We start from the raw sequence: 22,269 nt of genomic DNA, 5'->3' as shown, positions 1-22,269 counted from the left end.
GTTAAGAATTTTATTTTTAAGTTCAACGTTGCGACAGCTGAATCGTAAGTTTGCAGAATTTTGCTTTCTTTTGCCATTTTAGATACATTATCTTAATGTTTAATACACAAATATTGAACGCCTTATAGATTAAAGAAAACACAACCTTTCTGAAATTTTTTCATAGGCTTTCTCATAGGCTACTGGCCTAATTTAGCCTTTGTGTATGTTCTCTTTTAATTAGATTCCTTAGATCTTGTTGAATGCCACGGCGAATCTATGACTCAGTTTTCCAGTAATTTGAGGTATTCCTGAATAATTTCGACATTTTTGTTGTTCGAGCTTTATAATTTTTAAATGATAATACCTCGACTTCCTTTTATTGAAAGCAGGGATGCCGAAAAGTTATTTTTTTTTCATTTTAAAGCAGAGACGACATCCTATCAAAGTGATATCCAGCGGGGAGGGGGGTCGGGAATTGTCATATTTAAATGATAATACCTTTAATTTTTTTTATTGTAAGCAGGGATGGCAAAAAGTTATTTTTTTTATTTAAAGCAGAGACAGTATCCTATCAAGGCAGTAACCAAAGAGGGGACGGGTAGGGGGCTTTAATTTTTAAATGAAAATACCTCGATTTTTTTTTATTGAAGGCAGGGATGCCAAAAGTTATTCATTTTCATAACTTAAAGCATAGAGGGTATCCTATCATGGCGGCATCCAGAGAGGGGGGGGGGTAGGGGACTATCTTTTTTAAATGATAATACCTTTATTTTTTTAATTGAAAGCAGGGATGCCAAAAAGTTAATTATTTTTTTTTAATTGGAGACGGAAGAAAATGATATGAAATTCCCTGAGACCATATAAATATTTTGATAGACGCAAGGCCCCATTGGGACTTGTTCATTGCCTTGGGTATTTTTGGGTTTCTCATTGGCTACTGGCCTAATTTGGCTTTTGTTTGTGCTCCCTTTTAATTAGATTTCTTGGATCTTATTGAATGCCACGGCGAATGTATTATTTCAACTATTATGGAAGGGTTCTGAAACGCCAAAGCCATTTCGTTTCTACCAGACTTGTGCTACTCTTGATGAATAACGAATAAGACCGGTGACTTGCGAAGTTTTTAACTCATGAATAGGCCCGAATTTGTTGTAAATTCAAGCTGGGATTTGAGACTGATGAAAACATATTTGTTGGCGGTCAAACATTGATCGCGCCGGCGGCGCGCCACCGACATCTTACCGGCGGAACGCCGCCAATGCTATTCTTGGCCCCGCCACCACCGGCCTTCCCTCATCGGGGTGGCGCCGGGGTCTACTCATGACAATAACAATTTTCTCTTTCATAAAACTTCAGTGTTGGCGTTCATTGCTTTTATCCAAAAGCGTAGGGGCTTTGTTCAACGGAATACTCAAAACCGAAGTTCTTTATGATGCAAACAGGAAATCAATTCCATCCCCGGAGCTATGTCCCGTTGCGAGACAGACGAGCTTGAAAATCAATACCAACATTCTCAACGGAAAATTTCAAAATGGCTTCCATTTTATACCTTTTCTTTGTCTCATAAGTGAAGTTAGGATAGTCCTAGTGAAATATTCCATCTGTTCGATGTCAACATTCGCCCGGTGAAGGTTGAACATTTCTGAGATTTATATTTTCTTCTCCATAATCTAGTCGCGATGCATTTTTCACCACTCTTTCTTGGAGGAATGACTAAGAACGTAAAACACAGTACATTTTTAATGAGAAAAGAAAATAATAGCAACACAAATTTAACATAGCGCAAACTTCAAATATGACTTGATTACTGAATCCTCTATAATTATCTGATTGCAATATCTTATTTAATAGGACAACTAAAACTATTGCGACACTTTTGAATTACACAAAAGGCCCCTGTTTTAACAACTGCATTTGCTTGTATAGCCTTGCCAACTACTTCTCGAATTAGCTACAGCTGCTTCTCTAAGCGAAATTTCTTGAAAATCAAATCTCGTCCATAGAAAGTAACTTTTCTTTTTCTTTACAAATTACAAACTGATTAGGAACTTGTTGAGAATCCAGTAAACACGCGAAGAACCGAATCTAGAATCTATTGAAATCTCAATGAAAAACAGGTTTCCGCTGCCTTGTGAGGTATTGCTCACTCCGTGAGAAATGTTCAAACTTTAGTTTTTTGAGGTTGAAGGGGGCAAAACAGGTACCTAGGTTAGGTTGCGTATTTAATATATGCGATGATTTACCCCTCCCCCCCTAATGTGCAAATATATAGCCCAATTATGTTCCTAAACTATTAAATTTTCATCCTATTTTGTTGTATTTCATTAGCATTAACGAAACTTCACTTATCGCGTGTTTACTGGATTATAGTCAAGTACCACTCATTACGCTTGCAGATCTGCTTGAGGGTACTATTTGCATTTGCAAGTTTATAGAAGTCGGAGTCTTCTATTCCAACAACCGGTAAAACATTTAGGTTATCCGTAAGACCAAGGTGTCAGTGACTTGCATTCCTACAGTATCACCAATTTGAGCAGGAGGAAATTGTTTTTGTTGATTGCAGCGGAAGATTTCCTTTCGCTGCCCCCCCCTACCATAGAAATTAAGTCGCGATTTTCAGCCAGAACTTGATGCGAAAACGTGGTAATTTGCAAGTCCTCTTCAAAATTTTTCTTTGGAATATGGTTTTCGGTAAGAACACCGCTTAGTCTTTTTCAGATGTATTACTTATTTCTTCAAGCTGATCTTCGGTTTCAAAAGCAATGGCAATTTCTTTCGGTCGCTCTTCGGTTTCGATATTTGCCATTTGTTCGCTAGGCAAACTTGATTATATTAGGCTATGCCACTTGAATACAGAATTCTTCACCATTATCTGATTGCAATAAGGCTGCACACGGTAAAATATATACACTCACTCTCACGCTAAGCTGTTTATCACTGACTACAAATACAGAAAGAAACCGGTTCTGTCAGATCAGAGAACGAAGGGTATAAGAGATAAATACTAAAAAAGGAATTCTCATTTTTTGGGAAATTGAGTGCATGTGCCTTTTTTTAGGAACAGAAATGCCGTTTAAAAAAAAGAAGCTTCGAGTTACCTGAAAAAAGTGCCGAAGGAGTCATCGCGTACTATAGATTTGGACCTTCAAAAAGACGACAAATTAAACTAATTATGAAATAAAATATAAACTAATTCATGGCATGGAATAGCCTTCCCTTGTGAAAAAAGCAAAAGTATTCTGGGTATAAAAATGCGCCAAGCCCCCCTCCCATTCACGAAAAACTAAAATAAGCTATTTTTCCTTACGACCTCCCACTGTTCAGGATTTTGCCCGGGATTCTGAACACTGGACATGATACTTGAATAATCGTTTTTTGGACGAACCCTCAAAAAAGCCAGAAAATTACCTGAAGAAGGTGTTAAACGAGTCATCTCCTCCACCAATCGATTTGTCCGATGGCATTTGTCCATCAGGCTGGATTCCATGCTCAAGACAGTAGAGCTCCCAGCAAGCATTACCAATTTGGACACCGGCTTGGCCAACATGAACAGAGATGCATTCGCGCTACAAAAAAGGCCATTTTCAGTTATCCATAAAGAAAACAAAAAGAGCCATAGCTGTGGGTTAGGCCGAAAGGATTATTATCTAAATTTCGACTGTCTCTATGAAGGGTTTTTAGGTTTATGCCCCGGGATACCTCTTCATGTACTTTCCATCACCCCTTTTTTCTTAAAAATGGAAAGTTCATATAAGGCCTGAAGGAGCTGCCGTACTTTTAACTATCCCTAAATCTCTTCAAGAGATAGATCCTCTCTAACCTTCCCAAAAGTAATTTTCGTACAACTTGACTCGACACATAATACAAATTGTTCATTTTCGGGGCAACTTGAAGGGCCCAGCTTTCTTTTCATTTTTTTCAGACACTGTAGAGAAATGTTATCTCTACAGCGGTTTTAGGACACCCCCCCCCCCAAAAAAAGGGGTACCAAAAAAATTTAGTTCAGGGGGAGGATTACCAGCAGATTGAAGAAGGGTTCTACCTCCTGCAGAATTTGTCTAACAATCTCTAATGATTTTTACCTGCATTTTTAGAATATTTCAGGGGAGGGGGTTCAAACCAGGTACAACACCATCACCCCTCTGGGGGGGATGGTATTTCAGACTTGCCTACACTTCAAGACATAGCCTATAGTAAAAGAAGCTTTCCAACTCAGAATTAGCCTAGGCCATTATGTGAATGAAAATTTTCTGAATAGACCCAAAGTCTCAAATCTAGGATAGCCTGTGGCCTGTATGTTCCTGGAAATCATGTTGCAGCAGTAGCTGCAACCATACCTAGCCAAGAGCGAACCACAGCTCATAGTAACCAAAAGTCAAAAACGGGTCTAAAAAAAACTGCTATAGTAGAAAAAATGGCATCTGACACTTATCTCGGCTCGTCATAAGTGTACCATTGGAATTACCATAATCGAAAACCTATTAAAGGGAAATAACAGTCCCCCAGCTTGGACAACAAGGAAAATCACTTTTGCATGTGTAGGACTGATCTCGTCTCCCGTTTTTTTTTTTTTTGTTTTTTTTTAGTGTTAGCAGTTCACCAGAAAATAATAGAGGTGTTTATTGAACCATTCAAAAGCTTTTTTCCTATCTACGTGCTTTTATATATATTTCGCCATCTGCAAGTACCCTGTGGCACTAAAAATGGCACTTCGTGCCATTTCTCAATGGGTGGGACTGGCAAGCTACCCGAACATCTTCGACTGATTTTTGATAGATCACATAAAAGATACCGATCATATTTACGTCCTTTCTACAAATTCCACCATCAACCAAATCCAAATGGTACTAAAAACGACATTTATGGTACCATGTCTCAAGTGGAAAAGCTGAAACTGGTGGGCTACCGGGAACTTTTTAGGGTGACGTATAATGGCTCATTTGACAGCTTTTGCTCATGTCTACATGATGTTTTATCAATTCTACCATCCGTAAGTTTTATATAACACTAAAAACAACACTTTTGCTGTCACTTCTTAAGTAGAAAAGCTCGCAAGTATAAAACGATATCATTGTAATAATTATAGTCCAAAATCCATAACTGGAGGTTTGCAAAAACACCTCCCGTATGTTCTTCCTCAAAGCCCCCTCAATAAGCTGCACAATTAAGGTACACCAATGTATCAAATTATATTATTAGAGGCGGGGTTCTGTTAGTACAGCATTGAACTTCAAATAGAGTTTCTTGCGTTCGATTCCCGCTAAGTTTTTTTTTTTATTATTTAATCACGATTTTGTCCCTTGTGATTATTTTTAAAACAATTTCACTGTTTTTGTAAATGTGATGCACTTATTTTTTAAAGTATGTCCTGGGAAGGTATTTTGTCAAGCATTTTGATTCAAAAGGGAATAGAGCTCATCCAGTTCATGGTTTGCAACGACATTCTTAGTAGATGACCAAATCTATACCCCAACGAATGGCATAATTTTGCCAGAATCCTGTGGGGGGGGGGGGTCAAAGTTGGAGCCAATTTTTTGCAAATCAAGTGAATGACAGAGAAAACTGAAAAACGAGCCATATAGTAATAATAAAAGTACGCTCGTGTGGAAGCTTGAATTATCAGGCTTATCTTAGTTTTGACAACATTTTTGGAGAAGCTAAACTTCAGCTGGGGGGAGGGGCAGTCGCCACCTCTGCCCCATAGCAAATTACGGCTTGGCCCAAACCCCTTGCCACTTAGGGGTAACCCCTTGCCCTCCCTACACATAGATCTACCAACCCTCCTTAACTATAAACCACTGCATTATGAAGCAAATCCCTATAGTTGAATAAGACATTAAAATAAGGGTCAGAAACACTTTTATGCAATAACAAGGGAGATATCACCTTGCAGCAACCTTGTGGACATTTCCCGTATTTTTCCACGGACTCTTTTGAAGCCTTGTAGCTTCTGCTAGTCAGTATGTGATTTCTAAAGCCCTGTCTTCATTATGGCTTTTTCAGAAAAAGTGGGCACAGTAAAAACAGCTTTTTTTCATCGAACAACAAACGTCCCTGGAAAAAACCATTTCAAATGCGCATGATTTGCATTTTTTAGCCTTAACCCTTTCCGACGAAGCGGTTCCTCAGTGAAACCACCTTTTCATATTTTTTTTCCAATGAACCGTAGGAGGTTAAAATAAGAAACCACTGGTCTAGCATATGCCTAGCAACGGTATCTGAAGGGGAATATTTTGAGCAGCCTTATTGACACATAGTGAGGCATAGCTCAGTATTTCGATGGGACCACGTGCTGTTTTTTAAGAAAAAAAAAGTTCAAAATACTTGATAGTACAGTAAGAGTTAGTAACACCACAGTTTCAGATATGAAGAACGATAAGGATATATTGGTCATGAGGTTGGTCATCCCTGATGACCACCTTGCAACAAATGCTAAAAAGTGGTTTCTTGCTTGTTTGTTTTTTTTGGAGTGGCTTGAGCTTTTGAGACCACTTCGGTAGCTCAAAAAAAAAAAAAAAAATCAGGCAATTTCCACAAAACTGGGTTTAGCATATAAAATCTCAAACTAAACTTGCTCTTTTTCAGCTAAATCATTATGGCACGCCGTCCTTTGCGGACACAGGATATCTCAAATTTATTTGATGACATACCTTCAGATCCAGAATCTGAAATTGACATATCATCAGAGGATGATGCTGATGATTGGCTGCCAGACCTTCCAGTTTCAAATGCTGAATTACTGAGCCACTTACTGGCTGGAGAGCTATCATCAAGTGACGATGAAACCGATAATCAAGTGGACGAAGTAACGGAAGTGAACAACGAGCCAGAAGCAAGTAACGACGATGATTCTTTTCCCCTTGGAGTCATAGTGAAGAAGTGAAATAAGACATTTGAAGTCAAAGATGTCAAGCCCTTCGCCGAGTCCACAGGGCCCATTGGGATAGAAGCTTTACATAATCCAGTTGATTTTTTCCTTGAGCTGTTAGATCTTAATCTGATTGATCACATTGTATTTCAAACGAACTTATATGCACCCAGAAAGCTGTTTCATTCCCCCAACTACTCGAGATGAAAGTGTTTTAAGCAATAAATATTCTTATGGGTGTCAAGACAGTAGGGCCTACCATCTTCTTCGAGATTTTTTCTGGTCAAGTCAAGATGAATCCCTGGGCTGATGAATATAAGCTGTTTCAGCCTGGATTCTTGCCCATATTCATCTCAATGACAATTTAATCTTACCCTGGAAAAGAAGTGACAACTACAACAAGCTCTACAAGATCAGACCTTTGATTAACAAACTACGCTCAAGCTTTCTAAGGACTTACAAGCCTACCAAAGAGCAGGCCGTCAACGAAAGTATGGTCAAATTCAACGGACGCATTGCTTTCAAACAGTATATGCCTATGAAGCCCATAAAACAAGGCTACAGGATCTGGATCAGACACACAATGGTTTTGTTTGTAATTTTCAGGTCTTACACAGTCACAGTTACATTCTCTTGATTTTTCAAAGTTCATATTGAATTTCTTTCGTTGAAATGCAAGAGTTGGAATATTTCAGTAGTGTATTGTTGTGCTTTACCATGTCACAGTTACATTCTCTTGATTTTTAAAAGTTCATTTTGGATTTCTTTTGTGAAATGCAAGAGTTGGAATATTTAAGTAGCGTTTTGTTGTGCTTTACCTTATCACAGTTACATTCTATTGATTTTTTCAAAGTTCTTTTTGAATTTCTTTCGTTGAAATGCAAGAGTTGGAATATTTCAGTAGTGTCTTGTCGTGGTTTACCTTGTCACAGTTACATTCTGTTAATTTTTCAAAGTGCATTTAGGATTTCTTTCATTGAAATGCAAGAGTTGGAATATTTCAGTAGTGATTTGTTGTGCTTTACCTTGTCACAGCTACACTCTCTTGATTTTTCAAAGTTCATTTTGAATTTCTTTCGTTGAAATTCAAGAGTTGGAAGATTTCAGTAGTGTCTTGTCGTGGTTTACCTTCGCACAGTTACATTCTCTTGATTTTTCAAAGTTCATTTTAGATTTCTTTCATTGAAATGCAAGAGTTGGAATATTTAAGTAGTGTTTTTGTCGTGGTTTACCTTGTCACAGTTACATTCTCTTGATTTTTCAGTTCTTTTTGATTTTCTTTTGTGAAATGCAAGAGTTGGAATATTTCAGTAGTATTTTGTTGTGGTTTACCTTGTCACAGTTACATTCTCTTGATTTTTCAAAGTTCATCTTGAATTTCTTTTGTTGAAATGCAAGAGTTGGAATATTTCAGTAGTCTTGTCATGGTTTACCTTGTCACAGTTACATTCTCTTAATTTTTCAAAGAGTAGTGTTTTGTTGTGCTTTACCTTGTCACAGTTACATTCTATTGATTTTTTCGAAGTTCCTTTTGAATTTCTTTCGTTGAAATGCAAGAGTTGGGACATTTCAGTAGTGTTTTGTCGTGGTTTACCTTGCCACAGTTACATTCTCTTGATTTTTCAAAGTTCATTTTGGATTTCTTTCATTGAAATGCAAGAGTTGGAATATTTCTGTAGTGTTTTGTTGCGGTTTACTTTGTCACAGTTACATTCTCTTGATGTTTCAAAGTTGATTTTGAATTTCTTTTGTTGAAATGCAAGAGTTGGAATATTTCAGTAGTGTCTCGTCGTGGTTTACCTTCTCACAGTTACATTCTCTTGATTTTTCAAAGTTCAAAGTTTAAACTTACCTCCCATTTACATCAGAAACAAAATATACCTCCTCCCCCCAAATGTGCAATTATATACCCTGAATTGGTACATATAAGGGTTGGGCTAAAATTCATTTCTGACAAAAATGATTATTATATTTGTAAAGAGCATAAAAAAGGCAACGAGTGGTATATTCACTTTAGTTGTAAGTCAATCCTATGATTTGGTAAAAATTTACCTAGGCCTATATCCTAGTAGGGTTTAAGACCTTTTTTTGGGAAAGACCATTTTTCTCTGGCATTCTGGAAAAATAACAATGGGTTTTTGAACTACCCCTTTTTATTAGGCTACAGCATGATGCAATGTGAGGGCAGTAACAAGAACCCCACCTTCTTGGTCAAATTTTCACCAATAATTTGTCAGCATAAATTAAAAATGTGGTTTCTGTTTTGAAAAGCAATTAAAAAGAAAGATTATATTTAATATTTGTGATTTATAAAATAAATATCAAGCAATAGAGGTGACATTTCTAGAATCAGAAGAAAATCAGCTTTCTTCTGATACTAATAAAATTTAAACACTAAAGGATTTATACATCAAGATAGAAAAATTGATATTTCCAAAGAGGTCCCTGTAGGTAAGTCAATAAACTAGTAATTTGTTATTATTAGTTTATTGCAGAAAGGCCCAAATAAATGGGCCTTTCTGCAAAGATTATTGTTTTTTAACTCATCTTTGTTCTAAGATCTTGTAGCTCACTAATGTTAGAAAAAAGTGTGAAGAACACCACTGTTCCACCATATAGAAAAATGATGAGAGAACTTTGATGATATACTCACCATTGTTCTCAGACTGCTGATCAGAGCAGAATGATGAAAAATGTTTGCATAAAAACAACAAAAGATGAAAGATCTTAGTTCAAAGATTTCACTTTTAAGTGTTTGCTGACAAAAGGTGTAAGATCTGGTCAATATATACCAAATCATATTATTGAGTTATGACTAAAGTGAATACACCATTCAATGCCTTTTTTATGCTGATTACAAATGTAATAAGCATTTCTATCAGAAATGAATTTCAGCCCCCCCCCCCCCTATATATGCCAAGTCAGGGTTAGGTATAGCCTATATAGGGGGGGGGCGGGCTGAAATTCATTTCCGACAGAAATACTTATTATATTTGTAATCAGCATGAAAAAGGCATCAAATGGTGTATTCACTTTATTTGAAACTCAATAATATGATTTGGTATATAGGCCTATTGACCTAAGATCTTAGCACATTGATGAGTGAAAAAACAGCCCTATTGTTCTCAGACTACTGATCAGAGCAGAATGATGAAAGATGTTTGCAAGAGAATACCATAAGATGTAATATCTTAGTGCTACAATTTCACTTTTGAGCATTCTTTGTCAAAAGATGTAAGATCTTAGCACATAGATGAGTAAAAGAATGGCCCTAATGATGAGAGAACTTTGATGATATACTCATCATTGTTCTCGGATGACTGCTGATCAGAGCAGAATGATGAGACATTTGGATAAAAACAACATAAGATGTAGCCTAAGATCTTAAATCAAAGATTTCACTTCAAGTGTTTTCTGACAAAAGATGTAAAATCTTAGCACATTGATGAGTGAAAAAAGAGGCCTTTTAATAATAACCATATTGATGCATAGCTTAGATTTTTAGCTATTCATTAATATACCCAATCTTTCTCAATTCCTCTTTGGTAACAAGATGTGAGGGTTTTAATTTTACATAATTTTGCTGAATTGGGTACTGTTTTTTTTCCTAGTATTGAGGAGGGGGTGCAATTTGTCTGGAAACACCTTAAATAACCAACAATTAGGTTTTCTGTGAACTTGATTTAGGCTAGCCTAGTTACAGTTTAGTCGAAGTAATAGCCTATTCAGTTTACGATGGGACAAACTGCACTGTATCAACAGGCTAGGCCTATTAGCCTACACAACGAAAATAGCATAGGCCTACTTCTAAAATTGGGGCTATTTTAGAATTGAAAACTCAAAAACTTACCATTTTGCTGTATTTAATGGAATGTAACGATTTCCAACACAGGAACTACTAGTTTGGCGAATGTTACTTCACTGAAAATTCAAATTTTGTCGTTATCATCCTATTAAAAATACTATTTTTTTATTGGCCCTGATAAGACTCGGAAAGAGGTGAGCCAATCAAATGTTTCATTTTCGATGCTAGCATCCAACCGTCGGTAAAGGTGTGTCTGCATTTTCGTATGTTGCTCGATAGTCTTCGTTCCTTCATTTCTTCTATAAATATTTTTATCCTACTCTTCGGCCTTATTATGTATTCCTTGAGGAAAACTTACATACTGTCAAAGCTAGTATGATTTGGTTGGGCAACCTTCGCTTTTGAAACCAAAAATGGAATTGTTTTGTTTCTTTATGGCGATTAAGAAGCTCATGGGCCAGAGTTGTTCCTTGGGTCGGTGCACAGTTCATATAATTATCCAGTATGATCATTCTCTATCTCACCCATTATAAAAACCCGGACCGGGGTGCGAGTGCTCTGGAGAACGTTTTTGCAGATATAAACATAAGCGAAGTCAGATATTTTCATGGGTAGACAATTCACTAAGTCAGACTGTGATCTAATCGGAAACAAGTGAAAACCCGCTATTACGAATAATGCACTTTGTTGGAAACAAACGGAAACAGACTAACCCGCATTCCCGCTAATGCAGAAATAAGTGGGAGGAGCTTTTTGTTCGCACCGAGAACGAAGACCAGAAATGATATGCGATAAGCCTACTGGATAATTATATGAACTGTGGGTCGGTGGCACCCGGGGAAAAATTAAATACAGCCGAATCAAAATGAAAATTTAATCAAAGTGGCAACCTCCCCCCCCCCCAGCCACGACGCCAGAGATGCCTTTTCCTGGTCACCCCTCCCCTTTGAACGACTTTGCTTGCATGTGCCTTTGAAAATGCTACGTAAAAGTTTGGATATCATAAAAAACTTTAAATATTTCATACATAAAGATAAAAAAAACAGATTCTGCAAAAATTCCTTGCTCAGACTGGTAAAAGCCTAGACAAGGTACTTTTTGTAAACCCTATCTTGGAATTCAGGTGTATTAAAAAAAAATGAAACTTTCAGGAGTGAAATTGCAGTGACATTATGCCCTGGGAAGCTGTTTTCGGTATTCAATCCCTACTCCATCCGTATCTATAAGTTTTAGAAAATTACATATAATAGAGACCTGTCATAACTTCAGAAAAATTATGCTTTTCCTTACTTTTGGTTCAAATATGCTTTCCTTTTACTAGTCCCCGAAGCCGTGCCACGCCGGCATGACGGCGGCGAATGTGTGATTTAGTATCGGCGGCGGCGTGCCGCCAGGCGCGCCGAATTTTTTTTGGCGGTGCACCGTCGATTTCTGACCGGCGGCCCGCCACGGCGCGCTGATTTTTTCTGATTAAAAATAATAATAAAAATCAAACTTCACCACGCACGTTCCACCTCAACTTGATTTTAGTAAGGATTTTTAAATGGTTGGCTAAAAACATACAAGAACAGTATGACAAAACAGGAATTTGTTGGGCCGTACGGAAAGTGTTTATGTTCCCCGTCGATCAGACCAAGTAGAATTCTCATTTTTAGCCATTAGACCCAGGGAAACCTATGTTGTGTTAATGTTTAACGTCGTATTTTCCTATAAAATCCCGTGTTTAGTCATTTTCTTATTGTTAATGAATTGGGCTAATTTTTGTATAAATTTAAAATTTTGAATTTCAAACATCTCCTAGTTCATCAAATACATCCGAAAAGGAAGTAAAAAAAAAAAAAATAACAAAGTAAAAAAAAAACACTTTATTCAAGTTAGATACCATGGCTTAACAATAATTTTAAATCAGCGGTTATATCACTTCAGTTACAATTGATGTAACAAAAGTGAGTTAGTTCACTCTGCCTGGAGCCATTGATCTTTTTGTAGTCACTATCAGTCCTGTCGTGCTAAAAAGCCGTTTAGCTGGGGCACTTGTGGCCTGTAGAGCCAAAACTTGACGAGCGTAAACTGCCACTCGCGGGATCTGATACTAGCATTGGACCTTGGGGTCCCTAAGAATGCCGCAAATGGGCTTCTTCTTTGTATTTGCTGAATAAGTTCTTTTTATAAGGGAGAACTAACCTGCACCTTTACCATAGGGCTCCTGCGCCCTACACTACAGGGGGAATTAAACTGCTCCTTTACCCTCTTTTCTTATAAACACGGAATAACCCTCCAAAATTCTTTTCTGAAAGAAGTGGTCAAGTTATGAAGTTTCAAGTCAAAGTTTAAGGCTACTTCAACTTCAGTGTGCTCTGCTTACTGTGCAAAAAAAAATGTAATTCATTTGTATAGATATATTTCTATACTCGCTCTAGCTCTTTTCCAGATTATTTAAAAAAAAATTCGACAAAATAAGTTTTTCAAAGAAAAGTAAAGAACTCCATTAAACAAAAAATGAGCAAAAACAAAATCAGTTAATCTACCAAGCGGGAAACTACCACAAATCAGCATCGATAAATAAATGAAACCCAAAACGAACAGAAATGACAATAAATAACCGAGTCAAACTCAAAACGAGCAGAAATTCACATAAATTGGGCTCAAAACCCCTATGCCATACCAGAACATAATTTGCACTTTACTGAAAAAATATAAATGTTTTTAGTTTTATAACTTTAATAAATCAAATAAAATTAAGATTTTGATTGCTAAATATCAATATATGAATATTAAACTGACAATGTACATTCCTTTGTATTTTTTCAGTAAAGTGGGAATTATGTTCTGACCTTGGGAAGGCATAGCGATTTTGAGCCCAATTTATGTTAATTTCTGCTCGTTTTAAGTTTGACTCGGTTATTTATTGTAGTTTCTGTTCGTTTTGGGTTTCATTTATTTATAGATGCTGATTTGTGGTAGTTTCAAGCTTGGTAGAGAATTTGATTTTACTTTTGCTCATTTTTGTTTAATGAAGTTCTTTACTTTTCTTTGAAAAACTTATTTTGTGGAAACCGTTTTCTTAATTAATTTCTGTTCGTTTTATATTGACATAATCTTTTCAGGGAAAAAGAAAATAATACTTTAAATCCTTTCGTTTTTTTAAGACTTTATAGTTTGGCCTGCTATTTGTGTGCTGGAAAAAAAAAGTTCAGCAATTTTTAACAACATAGACCCTTTTAAAAATCTGGACACAAATAGTAGTGTTTAATTTAGTTTCATACCACCTCTAGTTGACCTGAAATGGAAAACTTGATACCATTCGCAAAAAATCTGTTTACTTTCTTTGATAGCTTGGATACACTTACGCTATTTTGATTTGGTTAAATTTTAAGAGCAGAAGTAGCCCCGAAAGTTTGAAATTAATACCCCCAGTCGATCTTGGGATACTGCTGAGATGCCTTATTGGGAATTAGCATTAACACAGCGCATTTAATCTTAAGGCAACATTTACTTTTTAAACATAAAGGCAAATGGGAGGGTGGGCGTGGGAGGGGGATTAGTTTACCTCCAATCACTTTCGACTATTAAAAAGGACATCAGCCCTTTCTATTTTCAATCGAGCGGGTGCTTTTCGAAGTTCCTACGACACCTCCTTCGATACGGAGTGCCCTGGTCTAAACAATAACAACAACAAAAAAAATGATATATTTACCCACATCGATCTTTACTATAATTAAATAAAAAAAACAAGTTTTTTAAACTGAAAGTAAGGAGTGACATTAAAACTTAAAACGAACAGAAATTATTCCGTATATGACAGGGGCTGTCCCCTCAACGTCTCGCTCTTTACGCTAAACTTTTTTATTGTTTTAAAAAATAAAGTTGTGAGACAGAGTCAAAATTTATCGTAAAGAGCGAGGCGGTGTGGAGGGGACCGCCCCTGTCATATACGGAATAATTTCTGTGCGTTTTAAGTTTTAATGTCGCTCCTTACTTTCAGCTTAAAAAACTTGTTTTTTTAATTTAATTTCTGATCGTTTTTTAGTTAATGCAGCTTTATCTGCCTTCCGATCACTTTCGACTATTATAGAGGGCACTAGCTATTCCAATTTCCAATCGAATGAGCCCTTTTCGAAGTTTCTACGACAACTCCTCGATACGAATTGCCCTGTTATGGAAAAAAAAAATACATTGTGCCAACATTGTTCTTTACTTAGGCAGCGCGATTGCGCTGCCTATAATAACATCCTGAATTGCCTAATGCTCTTTTACCTACCTCTTTTCATCCGAAAAATCAGAAAGAAAATGAACAGAGTTTTAAAGTGGAAGGTAGAATTTTTGTTTCAAGAAAAAATTCTTCTACTTCTTCCTACGAACCGATATACATGGCGAGCCCAAGATGACAGTATTTTTCTTTAAGAGACAGATTAGCCGGTATAACGTTTGACCCCCAGAGGTTTATATCGATAAGTAAAAAAAAGGGACAAAAAACAAAAAAAACGGCGGCGTATTAGTGACGCCGCCGCCGATATAATCAGCGGCGGCGTCAGCGCGCTGATACTAGCTCGGCGGCGCGCCGCCGACTTTTCCGCGCGGCTATGGGGCCTACCTTTTACTAAAGGTTTAGTAAATACATTCCTAATAATCTGAGAAGGATTGTATGTAATCTTATAATTTTCTTCAACCTTAAGACACATTTTTCAAAATTCATCAAAATCATGTTTCATTCCAATTATAAAGTTCAGGACACTTTTCCCAGCCTAGGGTTTGTACGAGCTGCATGTCAATTGTATAACACAGTTTCACTTTTACACAGGGGTGAATATCCACCATTTATATGGGGGGGGGCAAGATGGGTTCATATTGGGATATTCAAGGGGCATGTTATATACAATATTTTTTTCTCCACATTATTGGGGGGGGGGGTGGTAACTTCCCCCTCCCAAACGATGCCCCTGCTTTTACACATATTTTGTCTAACTTTATCAGAGGCATTTGCCTTTCGAAGGATGAAGGGACAGAACTAGATACTTCAGAATATCTTTCCAGACCAAAGTCTAGGCTTTAGAAATACTTCTGAAGATTTCATTCACCTAATTCAACTGTTTCAAAGATATCAAAATGTTCCTCGTCTAGAATTTTTCAGTTAACCTAGTTAATAATGGTTCCACATAAATCCTTTTGCAGATTCTCGATTATATCCTCGTATGCGAGAAGAATTCTAAATATTTATGAATTTGAGATAGAAAATGCTTAAAATTCTAACTGATATTAGACTTTAATTAAACTGAATGTCATTGGAAGAAACGTAGTCCTTTTTTAAAGAACACCCATCACATTGTTGAACTACAGGTAGCTTTACGTTATTCTTAAGTTCTAGAAGACTTAACGTTAATTTCAAAGGCATTCCAGAATTCTAGAAAAGGTCTTATGAAATATTAAGTTTGAAATTAGAAAAAAAGTAATATTACTTGAAAACCACCGTCGAGCGCGGCCGTACACCGCCGAGCGTGGCCGTCTTGCTGAGGATCAGACCATGAGGCAGGGTATTTTGAGGAATACTCCAATAAGGTTCGATGGATTGAAACCAGTAATAACCACCAAAATTATACCAGGGGGTTATTTTTTATGGGCGCGTTTGGAAGCAATGAGCCTCTGTGGCCTGAGCCTCGATTTAGTTTTTTAATTCCCCATAATCATAATAATATGAGAGACGAGAAGAAAGAAAATAACATCGACAAGTATGATTATTGATGTTTTTCAGCTTTTTCAATAATTATTGAAGTGGAAATTATTTTGTCCCCCTAAGTTTGAACGGAAACAAGAGCTTATTTTAAAAACCCGGAAAACTTGACGATAAATAATTCAGCTTGCCTAATTCGAGAAAAAAGCTCGATTTCTGGGAAAACAAAACAAAATAATACTTATTAAAATAGAAATTTATTTATGCTAGACATAAATCAACAGAGGCAAAAAATAAATACAACAAATCGTATCAAAAATATTTTTATAAATGTTCTTACTTTTATAACTTTAATAAATCAAATAATATTAACATTTTGATGAGCAAATATCAGTGTATGTATATTAAACTGACAATGCACATTCATTTGTATTTTTCCAGCAAAGTGCAAATTATGTTCTGGCCTTGGGAAGGCATAGGGGTTTTGAGCCCTACTCATGTTAATTTCTGCTCGTTTCGAGTTTGACTCGGTGATTTATTGCAATTTCTGTTTGTTTTGGGTTTCATTTATTTATCGATGCTGATTTATGATAGTTCCACGCTAGGTAGACTATTTGATTTTATTTTTGCTCATTTTTGGCTTAATGGAGTTCTTTACGTTTCTTTGAAAAACTTATTAGTAGAGAGGGAGGTGCTACTCCGATCCCTCATCCGTGCTGCCACCTATAACTTTTTTTTACATAATTCATGCATGTTTTTATGGTTTTTGTCAGTGAGAATTTGAAAAACAGGAACTTTGTCACATTTATAGATGTTTGTATGTTTTTGTCAGTGAGAATTTGAAAAAACAGGAACTTTGTCACATTTATGTCTGTTTTCTTGGATGGTTATGTCTGTTTTATGGATTTTGTCAGTGAAAATTTGAAAAACAGGAATTTTGTCACTTTCATGGATTATTGAGTCATTAATCAAATTGTTTCCAGGGAATGTCTGACAGATGACGTCAAGTTAATTAATGTCTTTGATGCATTTCCAAAGAAAATTGTCTCCGGGGCAAAGTTTAGATCACAGATGATGTCATGATTGATTTATTGACATGGAAGGGGAAATAATTTGTTGTTTCTAAAGAGAATTGTCTCCGGCGCGAAGTTTATTAATGTCTGGAGTTCTTCCAGAAGAACTGTCTCTGTGCGAATGTTTAGATCTTAGTGATGAAGTGATTAGCGCGGGAATCAGGTTTCCAAATAATTTGAAATGCGCCAGCACAGGGATGCCAAACAAAAGGAACACGCTGAAATTACGTTTAGGGATTATTTGGGTGAAACCGTTTTATTCATTTTAGGGAATTATTTCGGCGAAACAGTTAGAGAAATTTTAAAAAAAGATTTTAGAAAATGTTCTAGAAGAGAATTTGAGGGTAAAACTCTGTGGTCGTTATAATACACAAGTTCCATTTGAAAAGTGTTGTGAGGTCCTCTACCCCAACCCCAAAGGGTTCCAAACCCCCCCCCCCAAACCCCAAGGAACCCCCCCGTCCTCAAAGGTTCTCTGGGCTTCCAAAAGGCCCCCGGTGCCCCCAAAGGCTCCGGAGCCCCCCTTATAAAACTTTTTAAATGCTTTATTATATCTTTTCAGAGCAAATTATTATTTTAGGTAACTACTTCGGTGAAACAGTTAGAGATATTTTAAAATATGACTTTTGAAGAGATTTTAGAAGAGAATTTGAGGGTGAAACTCTGTGGTCGTTATAATACACAAGTTCCATTTGAACAGTGTTGTAAGGACCTCTACCCCAACCCCAAAGGGTTCCAATCCCCCCAACCCAACCCCGAAGGAAGCCCCCGGTCCTCAAAGGTTCTCTGGGCTTCCAAAGGGCCCCCCCCCCCCCAAATGCCCACCCCAGACCCCCAAGGGCCCTCCCCGGGCCCCCAAAGGCCCATCGAGCTCCCAAAAGACCACTGGGGTCCCAAAGGCCATCACCCGGTCCCCAAATGTCCCCCAGGCTCCCAACTGGCCCCCCGGTCCCCCAAAGGCCCCCCCCCCGTCCCCAAAAGTCCCCCCAGGCTCCCAAAGGGCCCCGGGCCCCCAAAGACCCTCCCCCGGTCCCAAAAGGTCCACCGGGCTCCCAAAGGACCAATCGCTCTTCAAGGGCCTCCAGACCCACAAAGGCTCTCCCTGGGCTCCCAAAGGACCACCCAGCCCTTGGTTTAGTTTTAGGTAAAAGTAGAGAGTGTTTTAGCTTAGAGCCATAACTTAGAGTTTTTCTTGAAGTTCTAGTTTAGTTTAATTTTAGTTAAGAGTTTGATGTTTTACCTTTGAGTTTCAGTTAGAGTTTTAGTTTGGTTTAGTTTTAGTTAAGAGTTTGTAATTTTAGATTGGAGTCTTAGCTTAGAGTTTAAGTTATAGTTGTTGTGTAGTTTAGTTTTATTTAAGAGTTTAGAGTTTTACCTTAGAGTATTAGCTTAGAGTTTTATTTAGAGTGTAAGTTTAGTTTATTTAAAGTTAAGAATTTATATTTTTATCTTATAGTCATAGCCTAGAGTTTTACTTAAAGTTATAGTTTGACTAAGTTTTAGTTAAGAGTTTTGAGTTTTGCTTAGAATCTTATATTGGTGTTTTTTTTGTTAGATTTCAAGTTTACTTTAATTTTTTCTAAGAGTTTGATGTTTTACCTTTGAGTTTCAGTTAGAGTTCTATCTTAGTTTAGTTTTAGTTAAGAGTTTAGAGTTTTTAGATTAGAGTTTTTGTTGAATTTCTAGTTTAGTTTAATTTTATTTAATAGTTTAGAGTTTTAGCTTAGAGTCTTAGCTTAGAGTTTTTGTCAGAGTTCTAGTTTAGTTTAATTTTAGTTAAGAGTTTGATGTTTTACCTTTGAATTTCAGTTAGAGTTCTAGTTTAGTTTAGTTTTAGTTAAGAATTTAGAGTTTTTAGCTTAGAGTCTTAGCTTAGAGTTTTTGTTGAAGTTCTAGTTTAGTTTAGTTTTAGTTAATAGTTTAGAGTTTTAGCTTAGAGTCTTAGCTTAGAGTTGTTGTTAGAGTTCTAGTTTAGTTTAATTTTATTTTAGAGTTTAGAGTTTTAGCTTAGTCTTAGCTTAGAGTTTTTTTTTGTTAGAGTTCTAGTTTAGTTTAATTTTAGTTAAGAGTTTGATTTTTTTCCTTTGAGTTTCAGTTAGAGTTTTAGTTTAGTTTTAGTTAAGAGTTTGGTGTTTTACCTTAGAGTCTTAGCTTAGAGTTTTAATTTGAGTTCTAGTTTAGTTTAGTTTTAGTTAAGATTTTAGAATTTTAGCTTGGAGTTTTTTTGTTAGAGTTCTAGTTTAGTTTAATTTTAGCTAAGAGTATGATTTTTTACATCTTGAGTTTCAGTTAGAGTTCTAGTTTAGTTTTAGTTAATAGTTTTGTGTTTTACCTTAATGTCTTATCGTAGATTTTTTAGTTAGAGTTCTAGTTTAGTTTAGTTTTAGTTAAGAGTTTGGAATTTTAGCTTAGAGTCTTAGCTTAGAGTTTTTTTTTTAGAGTTCTAGTTTATTTTAGTTTTAGTTAAGATTTTAGAGTTTTTGTTGAAATTTTAGTTTATTTTAGTTTTAGTTAATAGTTTAGAGTCTTAGATTAGAGTCTTAGTTTAGAGTTTTTGGTAGAGTTGAAGTTTAGTTTATTAATAGTTAATAGTTTAGAGTTTTATCACAAAGTCTTAGTTTAGAGTTTTTGTTAGAGTTTTATTTTAGTTTACATGTAGTTAAGAGTTTAGAGTTTTAGCTTAGAGACATAGCTTAGAGTTTTAGTTTAGTTTAGTTTTAGTTAAGACTTTATAGTTTTAGCATAGAGTTTTAGCAGAGAGTCTTTGTTAGAGTTTTAGTTTATTTTATTTTTAGTTAATAGTTTATATTTTTATAATTTAGTAATATATAATAGTTTTTTTTAGATTTCTATTTTAGTTTTATTTAAGAGTTTAGAATTTTAGCTTAGAGTCTTATCTTAGAGTTTTATGCTAGAGTTCTAGTTTGTTTTATCTTTAGTTAATAAATTAGAGTTTTAGATGAGAGTCATAGATTAGAGTTTTTTTTGAAGTTCTAGTTTAGTTTAGTTTTAGTTAATAGTTTAGAGTTTTAGCTTAGAGCCTTAGCATAGAGGTTTTGTTAGAGTTGAAGTTTAGTTTAGTAATAGTTAATAGTTTATAGTTTCAGCATATAGTCTTAGTTTAGAGTTTTTGTTAGATTTCTAGTTTAGTTTACACATAGTTAAGAGTTTGGAGTTTTACCTTATAGACCTAGCTTAAAATTTCAGTTTAGTTTAGTTTTAGTTAAGAGTTTAGAGTTTTTTAGCTTAGAGTCTTAGTTTAGAGTTTTTGTTAGAGTTCTAGTTTAGTTTAGTTTTAGTTAAGAGTTTGGTGTTTTACCTTAGAGTTTTTGTTGAAGTTCTAGTTTAGTTTAGTTTTAGATAAGAGTTTAGAATTTTAGCTTAGAGTCTTAGCTTAGAGTTTTTTGTTAGAGTTCTAGTTTATTTTAGTTTTAGTTAAGAGTTTAGAGTTTTTAGCTGAGAGTCATAGCCTAGAGTTTTTGTCGAAGTTCTAGTTTAGTTCAGTTTTAGTTAAGAGTTTAGAGTTTTAACTTAGAGTCTTAGCTTAGATTTTTTGTTAGAGTTGAAGTTTATTTTAGTGTTAGTTAAGAGCTTAGAGTTTTTAGCTTAGAGTCTTAGCTTAGAGTTTTTGTTAGAGTTCTAGTTTACTTTAGATATAGTTAAGACTTTGGAGTTTTACCCTAGGGACTTAGCTTAGAGTTTTTGTTAGAGTTGAAGTTTAGTTTAGTAATAGTTAAGAGTTTAGAGTTTTAGCATAGAGTCTTAGCTTAGAGTTTTTGTTAGAGTTCTTGTTTAGTTTACATATAGTTAAGAGTTTGGAGTTTTACCTTAGAGACATAGCTTAGAATTTTAGTTTAGCTTAGTAAGATTTAAAAGTTTAGAATTTCAGCTTTGAGTCTTAGCTTAGAGTTTTTGTTAGAGTTCTAATTTAGTTTAGTTATAGTTAAGAGTTTGGTGTTTTACCATAGAGACTTAGCTTAGAGTTTTAGTTTAGTTTAGTTTTAGTTAAGATTTTAGAGTTTTAGCTTAGAGTCTTAGCAGAGAGTTTTTGTTAGAGTTCTAGTTTAGTTTAGTTTTAGTTATGAGTTTAGAGTTTTAAGCTTAGAGTCTTAGCAGAGAGTTTTTGTTAGAGTTCTAGTTTAGTTTAGTTTTAGTTAAGAGTTTAGTGTTTTAAGCTTAGAGTATTAGTTTAAAGTTTTTTGTTGAAGTTCTAGTTTAGTTTAGAGTTTTAGCTTAGACTTAGAGTTTTAATTAGAGTTCTAGTTTAGTTTAGTTTTAGTTAAGAGTTTAGAGTTTTAGCTTAGAGTCTTAGCTTAGTTTTTTTTGTTAGAGTTCTAGTTTAGTTTAGTTTTAGTTAAGAGTTTAGAGTTTTAGCTTAGAGTCTTAGCTTAGAGTTTTTGTTATAGTTCTAGTTTAGTTTAGTTATAGTTTAGAATTTGGTTTTTCAAAATATAGACCTAGCTTTGAGTTTTAGTCTATTTTAGTTTTAATTGAGAGTTTAGAGTTTTAGCTTAGGGTCTCAGCTTAGAGTTTTTGCTAGAGTTCTAGTTTAGTTTAGTTTTAGTTAAGAGTTTAGTGTTTTTAGCTTAGAGTCTTAGTTTAGAGTTTTTGTTAAAGTTCAATTTAGTTTTGATTTAAAGTTTTTGCTTAGACTTATAGTTTTAATTAGAGTTCTAGTTTAGTTTAGTTAGATGAGAGTTAATAGTTTTATATTAGACTCATATATTATAGTTTTTTTTAGAGTTCTAGTTTTGTTTAGTTTTGGTTAATAGTTTAGAGTTTTACCATAGTGTCTTAGCTTGGAGTTTTATATAGATTTGCAGTTTAGTTTAGTTACTTTTAAGAATTTAGATTTTTATCTTAGAGTCATGGC

The 22,269-nt window shown here is 35.4% G+C and overlaps 1 protein-coding gene across 1 annotated transcript in view; it reads right to left on the bottom strand.

The window, feature by feature from the left end:
- Positions 1-10,859, bottom strand: part of LOC148952864 (tubulin alpha-1 chain-like) — a 28,184-nt gene extending 17,325 nt beyond the window's left edge. Inside the window, exons 1-2 of the mRNA XM_089088132.1 lie at positions 10,701-10,859; positions 3,391-3,548 (exon numbers count right to left, since the gene is read on the bottom strand). Of these exons, the coding sequence (XP_088944258.1) occupies positions 3,391-3,548; positions 10,701-10,703 (161 nt within the window). The 5' untranslated portion in view covers positions 10,704-10,859. The remainder of the gene's footprint in view (positions 1-3,390; positions 3,549-10,700) is intronic.
- Between the last annotated feature and the right edge of the window lie 11,410 nt (positions 10,860-22,269).

Source organism: Artemia sp. Qi Xiang Cuo, chromosome 4 (genome assembly GCF_049724085.1).
Source record: "Artemia sp. Qi Xiang Cuo chromosome 4, ASM4972408v1, whole genome shotgun sequence".
Taxonomy (NCBI): Eukaryota; Metazoa; Arthropoda; class Branchiopoda; order Anostraca; family Artemiidae; genus Artemia; species Artemia sp. Qi Xiang Cuo.
The sequence above is the reverse complement of the archived record's forward strand: the minus strand, read 5'-3'. Positions and strand labels throughout refer to the sequence as shown.